At 40.8% G+C, this 12,263-nt stretch overlaps 1 protein-coding gene across 1 annotated transcript in view; it reads right to left on the minus strand.

Annotated features, from left to right (window-relative positions):
- Positions 1-11,234: 11,234 nt before the first annotated feature.
- Positions 11,235-12,263, minus strand: part of LOC109472720 (urea-proton symporter DUR3-like) — a 31,000-nt gene continuing 29,971 nt past the window's right edge. The window contains 1 exon segment of the mRNA XM_019772572.1: positions 11,235-11,702. Coding sequence (XP_019628131.1) covers positions 11,469-11,702 — 234 coding nt within the window. The 3' untranslated portion in view covers positions 11,235-11,468.

Raw genomic sequence — 12,263 nt, forward strand, 5'->3', positions numbered from 1 at the left:
CTATGGCGAGTTGAATATTTTGTTGACTGTAATAGGTACTATTTTAGATCATTTCATTCATTGCATTGTATTTAATGTTGTAATCATTGTATAGAATATGTTGTATCGTGTGTGGTGCACGATATAAGCGATTTGCTGTCTAGTGCTCCACGGTATATTTACTGCGTTGATGCAAAGAAGATCAACATATTCCTGACTGTCTCAAGAATGTTCTTAATTTGATGTGAAAATTTCACAGATCTTTTACACATGAAACTGTTTGTTACTTTGATCTTTAAAAGCGTAGCCCAAACGGAACTGACTTTATCTAGGTCTTTAGGATTTCCTGTTAAATTTTACCGTTGCCATTTTGCCATCTGGTATGGTTAATACTTTTATATCCAACAAAGAGTTATTATTTACGTAGGCTGAACAAAGCTGTTAGAATTTCTGGAGCATTTTCATGAATCTTGATCTGCTACATAACCAGACCTCTAGTTATGTACATCTTTAAGTGGTCGTTAACTTTCAAAAGACATTACAGATGTACTACAGATATTCTATATTAAAACCGCTTATCAATTTAAAAACATAGTCCAAAGGTAACCTTAACCTTCTTCATTTGTATATCCTGGAAGATTTTCTCTTTGGTACAGTTAATACGTTTAACCACCAAAATGATCTTTAATACTTACTTCACATCTGTGAACATATGTTGAACTAGCTGGTACCAGATGTGGTACTAGTATGGCCTTATTCTTGAAGTTTAACAAGTGTTACCAGCATTACCAGGGTCTAGGACGATAACCCGTTTGCCTTTACCCCTAGGCATAGCGCCATATGTTACATTATGAATCATTAAACCTCACACAAGGTATGCAGGGCGGCGGTCTTTATCTTTATCAAAGTTGGTTATTACTACATGTAGTAAATGCCAGTTAAGTCGAGTAATGTTTACTTTGTGCACAGTACCGAACTTTACAATGGCGGTTACTGAAATTGCAAATTGACTGACGTTTTATTTGCTATCAATGTAAGGTAAACATATTAGCCATCTTTACTGGCATTTACATCTATTGGGAAGTTAGAAGTGATATCAAGATATCTACTCCACAGCGAGCAAAATGAATTGAGTCAACCGTTGCCTTCCGTCATACGAACTAGTTGTTCGTATTTAATTGTAAAGTTTCGAAATATTAGTATTAGGTAACAGGTTGAGTGACCGACCTCACACTACACGCAATGTGTTTTGTCAATAGCCGATGGTGCAGTGCGGCTTCGGTAAGGCTTGTGTTATCAGCAAAGTACACCGAGTCAACCATGCTCTTCTCGATGTGTGTTCGGGTATTTTACGGATTTGCGTTAAATCTTGTTGGAACATTACGCACTTTTACTTTTTATTTATTTATTTATTTATTCAAGCTTTGCCACAAGTGGAAGGGAAGGGAGAAACAGGTGGAGACCACCTTTACAGGCTCCCTCCCCAAAGACATAAATGACATTGCAATCAATCATAGTTAAAACTAATTAAACATATTGCACAACATCGTAAGTAGACAATAATAACAATATATATAATTGCATAATTTCATAATAACTTTGTTCTTAGACATAGTGTAGTACATGTACGTTACATAACGCGAAAATGATTTTAGATTCTATCACAAAGTCAACAGCACGAAGGACTTATTCAAGTCCTAATCCTCAACTTTAGTTGCACGAGCTACATCCTCCGTACGAACTGACGTCATGAAACAGGTGCCAGGCTTACCCAGGGTTAGGAGGATAACCTGTGTGCTGCAGCCTCAGGCAAAGGCATGTGTTACACAATCTCTAGCTTTCAGGGGCTTTCCTAAGTTTGTTGGCATACACCCCTAACTTGAGAGAATCTCAGAACTATTAAAAGGAGCTCAGGATTCTTTATCACTATGAAAAGTAGTTGCATACGAGCTCAGGATTCTCGATCAATACGGAAACCAGTCCTCACAGCCTATATCATTATAGGGCAGTTTTCATTGGTCTTTGTTAGCACAGGTGCATAAGTCAAAATGATTATGATGTTCCCGATTCTCTTGTCTTAGAAGCTTCTTTATCTTTGCGCCTGACCAGTGAAAGGGCTGCCGTGTAGTAGGACTAGGGGCCTGACCAGTGGAAGGGCTGCTAGAAGCGTGATGTAGTCAGGCTAGGCTAGGGGCCTGACCAGTGAAAGGGCTGCTAGAAGTGTGATGTAGTCAGGCTAGGCTAGGGGCCTGACCAGTGGAAGGGCTGCTAGAAGTGTGATGTAGTCAGGCTAGGCTAGGGACCTGACCAGTGGAAGGGCTGCTAGAGTGTGATGTAGTCAGGCTAGGCTAGGGGCCTGACCAGTGGAAGGGCTGCTAGAAGTGTGATGTAGTCAGGCTAGGGACCTGACCAGTGGAAGGGCTGCTAGAAGCGTGATGTAGTCAGGCTTGGGGCCTGACCAGTGAAGGGCTGCTAGAAGCGTGATGTAGTCAGGCTAGGGGCCTGACCAGTGGAAGGGCTGCTAGAAGTGTGATGTAGTCAGGCTAGGGACCTGACCAGTGGAAGGGCTGCTAGAAGTGTGATGTAGTCAGGCTAGGCTAGGGGCCTGACCAGTGGAAGGGCTGCTAGAAGTGTGATGTAGTCAGGCTAGGGACCTGACCAGTGGAAGGGCTGCTAGAAGTGTAATGTAGTCAGGCTAGGCTAGGGACCTGACCAGTGGAAGGGCTGCTAGAAGTGTGATGTAGTCAGGCTAGGGACCTGACCAGTGGAAGGGCTGCTAGAAGCGTGATGTAGTCAGGCTAGGGGCCTGACCAGTGGAAGGGCTGCTAGAAGTGTGATGTAGTCAGGCTAGGGGCCTGACCAGTGGAAGGGCTGCTAGAAGTGTGATGTAGTCAGGCTAGGGACCTGACCAGTGGAATGGCCGCTAGAAGTGTGATGTAGTCAGGCTAGGGGCCTGACCTGTGGAAGGGCTGCTAGAAGTGTGATGTAGCGACGTAGTCAGGTGAGAAGGTGCTAGAGGCGAGATGTAGTCAGCCAGGCATGGCGCCGTGAGGTACATACTGCGGAAAAGATTAGATCTATCAGAATGCCAGCGGGAACGCAGCCTGCTTTATTCAGCCGGAAAACTTACACAGGAAGCTATTAACCCCATGGAGTTCTGTATAGGCATTGGAGTCACCTTGAAGATTGCGATACTGAACAGAAAGACACTTAAAGATTTGGATTTTCTTTGGACATAGAGGGATTGTATCTTACAAACATTTTGCCAGTTTACAAAGCTATGTCTGTGTTCGTGCTTGCGTGTGTTTGCGCGCGCGCGTGTGTATACGTGCATGTGTATTTGTTTGTGTGTGTGTGTGTGTGTGCGCGCACTATCCATTTCTATCATCATTATATCATTAGTATGTAACTGTATCATTATTATGTATACTATAGTACTTGTTTATTTATGACGCAGGGCCCAACTGTAAACCAGTGTCAATCACCGACCTATAGCTAGGCAACCCTTGGTAAAAATAGCAAAAATAAACCAAGAATGCAATACTTCCTTATTGGACTGTCTGTACATGCATTAGATGTTAGTATCATACAATGAAAGAAATATCGTTCGCAGACTATGGATTGAAGAACTATTGCCTGACTAACGTTCCGAACAGTACTTGTTGGCACGTTCGTTTTCAACAAATCTCAACTCAAACACGTATTCAATAAGGAAATATTGAACGCCATCGCGGTAAGGAGTTCATTGACCTTGTGTGACGCCAGACGTCACGTTCAGGTGTGAACACGTGATAGAAGCATGACGATCACGTGCTGAATTCAAGGCCAGTTCCTGACGTTTGCTTTTGAAGATTGATTAAAAAATGATGTCGTTTCACATCGAAAACCAATGCTTATGATTCATCATCTATGATTTACAGAGCTTGTTGAAAAATGTAATGATTATAAATTCATAAATGTCTGGAAAAATCATGTTTACAGGTCATTTCGTTATCTCGATAAATTTCAATGTCCGTACATACTCCGCAAATACTGGAGCTATTTGTTTTTATTGCTATTTGAGGCTTATGATTTATAAGACGTAATTAAATTGACCTATCTGACGGCTACATTATAATTATTCCTGTTACTGGGCAGTTGTATATTAGTTTTCTTGGGCTGGAATGTTTTTAATATAAAACAAGAACGATAACATTTATAAACATATACAGAATATTCACCTCCACATGGCATAGCATGACAATATATGTTTGTTAATGAAAATATATAGTAAAAGAATCTGCTCCTACTCGCATTCATAGACATATAGCTAGCTAGCCATCCGCCAACTGTTCACATAATGTTCTGTAACTAGTATGTAGATTATGCTACTTTCATTTATACATGTACATTTCTTTTTTTGCTTCTGTTTGCTATTGCATGTTTATCTGTCGGATGTGTTTGTATTTCTGTATGAGCCCTAGAGGATTAGCCTTTTGGGCTAAAGGGCCTCATAATAAAGGAATAGTCTTTCGAAAGTGACACTTGACACGTAAACATGACTTTGACTTCACACAGCCTGTTGTCGAGCCCGTATGCGACTCTCGGCCAAGTTAAACGCGACGTCATCTACGCTAAAGTTATATTGATCTCGTTCTGCGTAAATTAGGTTGTGAGGGGGCCTTGAATTATGGAGCTGCCTGTCGTAAAAACATCGAGCCGCAGGGGGCGCTGTTATCGATTTTCTCGTCACAAAGGTGCGGTATGACATTGGGAATGGTCTTGAATGTCAGGAGGCGCATTTCTCATGCAGGCCTCGAGCTGCGTTACGCTTGAAGCCGTTTATCAGTGTTTTAGACCCTGGCAAAACCGGCGTAACAACTTCGACGTCAGCGATAGTCTGTAGAAGGGTTTGACATTGTTTTGTGCTTGTGGTATCTGCTAATTAATCTTTAACGTATACGATTTTTATTTATTTATTCATTTCAACTTTATTTACATATAATTACGTGTAAAATACCCATGGGAAACAGGCCTAAGAATGCCTTTACAACTCCCTATAGATACCAAAGTTAGGAAATGCTAATAACAATAATTGTAACAAATAGTAACAATGGAAAGTAATGCAAAATAATAAAGTTTATAGGACCGATGCGTACGTTTTTTGGTATAATTTAAGGATTTCTCATATACAATGTAAATATGGTAAAGTTATAGCTAATAATACTTGTGACAATGTCTCACATTTACAACAGCGAGAGTAGTAAAAGGGTAGGTGCAATGAAGTAACATTAACGACCAAAATCCATCTACAGTTTTATCATTCAGGATACCAGAACATATAATTGTGTTCTTTGGCTAATATACATGTACCCAAAATTGAAAAGTTGGTAAGCAATTATAGTAAAACTATTATACCATTCCTTGTGACCTGTGGACTTTGACCTGTTACGTGCCTGTGCAAAAATATTACTGTGTGCGACAAAAGTATTAACCAAAGACTTGCAATTTCCAGTTATCGAAGATGATAAAATCCTCTTGTAAATGTCTGTTAGCAATAATATCACAAATATTATGTGCATTGGGTGGTAACCTAATGCAAACTGGACTTTTCTCAAAATCTATTATCTCCTGTTACAATTAGACGCAATCCATGAAGAACATGAAGGACAAGAATGGTATACGTGAAAGCCATCGTAAATGACATGTTATACATGTATTATGCATATGCTAAATATGCTTACTTTTTTCTCAGGTACAGTTTTTGCCCTCGTTAACAACATGAAACAATCAATTGACATAAAATAGCCTGTATGTTTAACTTCCGTTGCAAACCGTGACTCCATTCAAATCCCTTTCCTTACGGAGAAGACAGATGAGAAGCTACAGCACAATAAGTCTTCCCGTAATGCAAAAATAAAAACTGATACCTTCTAAAGAGCTCCACTGCTTATCGTGTGGCGTTGTTGATAGGCAGAAGCCGTGGCTAACCTTATCGGCTCCGCGGAGCGAATCGCCCTCTCCGCGGAGTTCGCTCGGTGCGTGTGTGATGAAGAGATATCCATCATGGCAACATGTAAACCTGAGGGTTTACCTCCCCGGGGCCCCACCTAGCCCCCAGGCGGATCATGATTTCGTACGTACCCACCTGTGATCCCAGATGACGTGATCTAGGATCTGTAGTGATCCCAGGGCTCAGCGTGATCACAGCCTCGGGAATACGATCGGATTGCACCACGTTCTCAGAGTAATAACTCAGGTCAGTGTACGAGCTATGGGAACGTCAGAACCACCTAGCCAGATTTTATGTCAACAACTACAGGGAGCACTCCAAACCGTTATCAGTTCACAAACCACTGGAGTAAAGAAGAAATGCTCGGAATGCAAATGACGAATAGAATTACAAACCAGCCTGATTGAACAGAGATTCTTTCTCATAATAGCCTCTACAGATTGAAACGCATTAACGCCAAGAGCCGCAGGCATCTTTTCATGTCATATCAGGCCGTTTCAAACGGCACTTGGTGCTGGATATGCGGGGCTTAGGCCCGATAAGCCATCCGGTGTGATGCATGTGTAGCGAGCTGCTAATGCGTCACACTGCAGGTCCGATATGTACTGTTAATGATTGATACACATGCGGACTGGTATTCCCGGTGGTATTGGGAAAACCCACACAACAAGACTTAGGTTCACCTCAGGTCAGGGCATTGGAAAATCAAAGAAACCAACACCCAAAACTATGATGGATTCAACTTTGTATAATACCATGATGCCACAGATAATAGTGCTATAAAGGGCTGTGATATTTGTTGTGCGATTGTCGTACGATTAAGAACTTGGGGAATTAATTATTGTCGTGTAGATATCGTACAGAATTCGTGTTTTATTGAAAGGGCTGTCTTAAATCCTTGTCAGTGGTTTGTTCAGTCACAGTCTGCCTAAAAAATTTACATCAAAATCGTACGATATCGATGACCTACGACAAATTTGAATAACCTACAAGGAATTCGCGACTAACCAATAATTGGCACTAACCTTCAGGAAGAGATGGTCCATATATATTTATCACGTCAAGCCCGTCTCGGGATATGGGAAGACAGCAGAGTCAGGACACGGCGGAACTGTTCGATTCTCCGGGCGGCCATTATTATTCTTCTGCTGCTATTTATGGCGCCAAGGTGACCGGTGTGAAGGTCGACCGTCCTCCGCGGCTTCCTGAGGACAGATCACGTTTCAACTGTAAACCTGGGGGTCACTGACCTTAGTGTAATACTGGGATTGTACTAGTAAATGTTCATCTATTCTGTACTATAGTTGTTCATCACGTTTCAACAGTAAACCTGGGGTCATTGAGCTTGGTGTAATACTGGTACTAGTAAACGTACATCCTTTCTGTACTACAGTTATTCATCAGGTTTATGCATTCTTATGATCAGAAAAACATTTGAAAAATGATCTTAAAAAGATAAGGTACCTTTGATTGTAAACAACACTAAATTCTGTATTCTCTCTAGTCGCTATTGATCAGCAAAGAATAATCTGACAATAAAACAGGCCATTTTGAAATGATATAATCGTAACAATGCTTATCTAGAACCTTTACTACTTGTAACATTTGCAAAGCAAATGGGCAATGTTTATAACTTCACATGGTCTAGCCTAAGTAAACATAAATACCATATTATATATATTATAAGACTCCGCTATTTTTGCATCAAGCACAGAAACAGTTTGGAAGCAGATTCAATAAAAAATTGAATCGATGAAAAAAATACATATTTAAAAAAAAAAAACATACGTATGTGTTTTCTTTTAAAAAGTACACTAGAGAATTAGTCGTCCATCCCTTTCTTTCTGCATCAAATATTCACTGTTTCCCTGTCATTAAACATAGCATAGCAACCGGATAGCATTAAACAGGGAACACACTTGTTGCTGCCTTCCGGAATCGTCATCCAAGCTGTGCAATAATAATTACAAATGGTTTGGGCAGTGGTTAGACTGCCAAATTGTAATCATGTAATTGTATAATTCACTTGAGACACGTTTGACCTACATGGAAACACATTAATGTGATTATGAGTTGCGGTTGATTGGGAAGAGGCGGGATATATCAGGCGGCACATGTTTCAGTGGGTTGGTTTATTGATTTAATTATTCCAAGATGATCCCAAAATAACCGTACATCATCACTGAGTTATTCAATGATGCATATTCAATATATTCAATTGCTAAAATGTCCTCTTCATAACGATACTAAAATACACGGCCTAAGTCAATGATGGAACACCAGAGGCTGTTGGAAATGTATAATTCTGTAAGTTTCATAGACTATGTGATGTGTTTTGTAGATAGAAAAGAAAAGACTTTAGTTCAAAGCTGCTGTTAATTAGTTGGCTTCTAGTATTTGTTATGAAAGCAAATCACAAAATGGAAACTGATGAAAGAGATGTTGTTGCTCTTTTTCTTCTTTTTTTCGTATAGATAAGTGGAAACCTTGTTGGATTGTTCCTCAATATTATGAAACGAGCCCTTTTAATCTTGCCTTTAATCATGCCAACGTTCATTCTAAGATATAATTAGAAAAGAGTATTGTTTTTACAGCTAATTTTTGCTGTTTTCTCTAGTCGATACGGAAAAAATTCGTTCGGGAAGGATCCATCACAGTGATGACACTATGAGACGATCCCTGTGCAGCCTGTGCCAGAGGTATTCCCAGCACCATATATCTAATTACGGCAGATAAAGGGTAATGGCTCCGGCGAGACAGATTAGAGTCTGATAACACCAGACCTGGGACCGCCAGCCATCTGTTTTACAACAACCGCCACACTTTCAGCACTAGGGACAGGGCCAGGGGGAACAGACATCGTAACATGGCTGTCGTGCGCAAAATTTGGGCTTCGGAACAGAGGATGTTATCAGGGATGTATGCTAGAGATTTCCCAGGATAAACGTGTTTTGTTTACAATGCAAACTACACAGCCACACTTTCAGCACTAGGGACAGGGCCAGGGGGAACAGACATCGTAAACCCGGCTGTCGTGTGCAAAATTTGGGCTACGGAACAGAGGATGTTATCAGGGATGTATGCTAGAGATTTCCCAGGATAAACGTGTTTTGTTTACAATGCAAACTACACAGCCACACTTTCAGCACTAGGGACAGGGCCAGGGGGGAACAGACATCGTAACATGGCTGTCGTGCGCAAAATTTGGGCTTCGGAACAGAACATGATATCAGGGATGTATGCTAGAGATTTCCCAGGATAAACGTGTTTTGTTTACAATGCAAACTACACCTCTACACTTTCAGCACTAGGGCCAGGGCCAGGGGGAACAGACATCGTAACATGGCTGTCGTGCGCAAAATTTGGGCTGCGGAACAGATGATGTTATCCGGGATGTATGCTAGAGATTTCCCAGTATAGACGAGTTTTATTTACAATGCAAATACGCCAAAAAGCAGCTACTCAAGCAACTGGATATGGTTTTGGAAACTGCCAGACGTATCCACTAATCATATCCAGTTGCTTGAGTAACTCCTTTTTGGTGTATCTTAATACCTGGATGTCTAACCTTCACCGACATACTATGCAAATATCTTCACGGTCTTCTCGTGCTTGAAACAAGCTCAACCTCTTCTTGGAGAGTATTATTCGCCCCTCTCTCGCATCAGATTTAGTCTATACGCGATATCCCCCATACATTATGTACATTTGGCCTCAAAGCTACATTAGAATTATACAAAGAGTAAGTTTTCTGTCAATTTCTACACAAATCAAGTAGAATCAACCCCGGCCGGCATTGCACATTATGTCATTTGGGAAGTGGAGGTGTCAAAATATTACGTCGTGCGTGTGTATTTACAAAAAAAAAAAACTGGAAACGCAGGTGTCATATTTGTTGACTTTGTGGTGGTGACACAAAATAAGAGCCCCTCTTGTGAACTGTTTCAGCGCCAATCATAAATGTCAAAAATGTGAGATACTGCACAAATATGTTGCAAAGTGATAGTAAATGACACATAAAATATTGATTTTTTGCCTAAAAATGTTACAAATTGCAGCCTTTAGATGAAACAGGCTGCGTCACCTGTAAACACCATGCATAATAACAGCTCTGTGGGAGAAAGGTTTCTCCGGAGACCCCGCCGCTGATGGTATTTACAGCGGGCCATGGGACAGCAACAGGCCGCCGTGTGATGGCAGTGATATTTCAGACGAGACGGATCCATTAGTTGGGAAGGTCAAGGAAAGTACGATATGCCGACACCGAGCCTATCATAGAAATTTGTGATTCACTTCAAATGTAAAATAAGTAGAAGAGGTGCTATTCCTGAACGTAGAAATTACTGGCGTAATTACATAGCATAATCTGTATGAATTCTCTGTTAGAAAATTAATGTAAACTGCCAACACCTTCTAAAATATCAAAATATATATTATACGAATTCATCCACAACTTTTGCTGTTTACAGACATATGTTCACACACACACACACATGCACGCACGCACGCATACGCACGCACGCACACAAACACACGCGCACGCACACACACACACACACACACAAACACACACACACACACACACACACACACACAAACACACAAACACGCGCACGCACACACACAATCATACAATCACACAATCACATAACCACACACACACACACTAACACACATACACACACTAAGATACACACACAAACACAAACTAACACTCACTTAGTAACACACATATGACTTCAAGGACTTCAAAGAAAAAAAGTTTATATCTTTTTAGTGTTACCTTCACCTTACAAGCAGACGGAGTTACGTAGTCTTATTCACATTCTTATCTCAAAACTCCCAGCTGCAGAAATCATGTTGCGTAAAATCCCAGCGGAACCCGGCCGCCCACTGAGCGGTAACTATTAACCTTATTCACTGACAACAGGGAGATCAAGCACTGATACTCGCAAGGCCGCGTACTCTTTTGTCACACTGGCTACTAGAGGTCTATGCTACCCACGCACTATGTAGCATTTACATCTGTATCTGTATAGCCGGTATAATCGCCCTTCTGTGTAACACACCAGCTTCGCAGGCACACGGCGTGGCGGCAGCTAGCTACATTACACCGAACAACTTGTTAGATCTAACATTTAAATATCTAAGTCTTACTAGTACATTGTTCAATGGTGTGTAATTCATGGAAGACTAGATAGACATGGATAAGAGGTTTGTATGTTTAAAGCCAGACGTAATGTGCCTCTAACAGTTAAGGTATTATGAAGTATGGAATGCCTTGTGTTCAAACTAGCTAGTTAAACAGTTAATATGAAAATAGCAATGCCTTTAATTATACCAAAATTCTATACTATAGTTAAAATACCCTCAGTTCACATCGACAATACTAGGACCTGCCATAGGAAAAGTACACCTTTCATAATTTGAAACTACTTTTTAAATACTTTTGGGCTTAAGAATAATTCATATTAATAATCAAAAGTTTATCGACTTTTCACAGACGAGTTGTAAATGAAGCATTAGGAGGATTGACTCCGTTGGAACCGACGACAGTCCCGTTCACTTCCGGGTCAGCGTTTCCGTTGGCCTTGTTGACCCGGTAGTTGTTGTAGATGGACATGACCTCCTGCACCAGCGGCACGATGATGAGGAAGGCGGCTGCCAGGAAGGCCCAGGTTTGGGACACGTTCACCCAGTGTTGGAACTCGGCTCCGTTCATAACGCCCACCTGAGACAACGAATAAAACATTTAGTAACTATGAGAGTAACAACGACAACAATTAAACACGTGCTCCTTCACCTAATTCCTGTTTCTTGTTACAGGTGAAGAGATGCCCACCACGAGGGAGGGACTTTTACCTTTGGAACAAAGACTCCAAAACAGATAACACTGATAAAACACAGCACAACATGTTTAAGACATTCTGATTCCATGCTCATAACTCTTAACTTTGACGGTAAAATATCAACATCTTCATGATAAATTAGTAATAAAATCAATTGTCAAAAATCAAGGAAGAACACAACTAGCGGTTTAAATTTAGGATATGCTATTCAAATATCGGAACAACGTTTATAAATAATGCATGAATTTCATAAGCATTTAACAACGGTATAAGAAGCAGTGTGAAAATGGCAGATGTAGAGTATTCTTTCAATCTTTAAAGTGATAACTATTGACAACTACAAAACCTTCAAAGCTAAATTAATTCACATGTACATGCAGCATCATGCAGTTCAAGGGCTAGGTGTAACAAGTCGATGGGTGTAATATAGCCAGCTGCCGCCA

The sequence above is a fragment of the Branchiostoma belcheri genome, unplaced genomic scaffold (genome assembly GCF_001625305.1).
Source record: "Branchiostoma belcheri isolate BF01 breed outbred unplaced genomic scaffold, Haploidv18h27 scaffold28, whole genome shotgun sequence".
Lineage (NCBI taxonomy): Eukaryota > Metazoa > Chordata > Leptocardii > Amphioxiformes > Branchiostomatidae > Branchiostoma > Branchiostoma belcheri.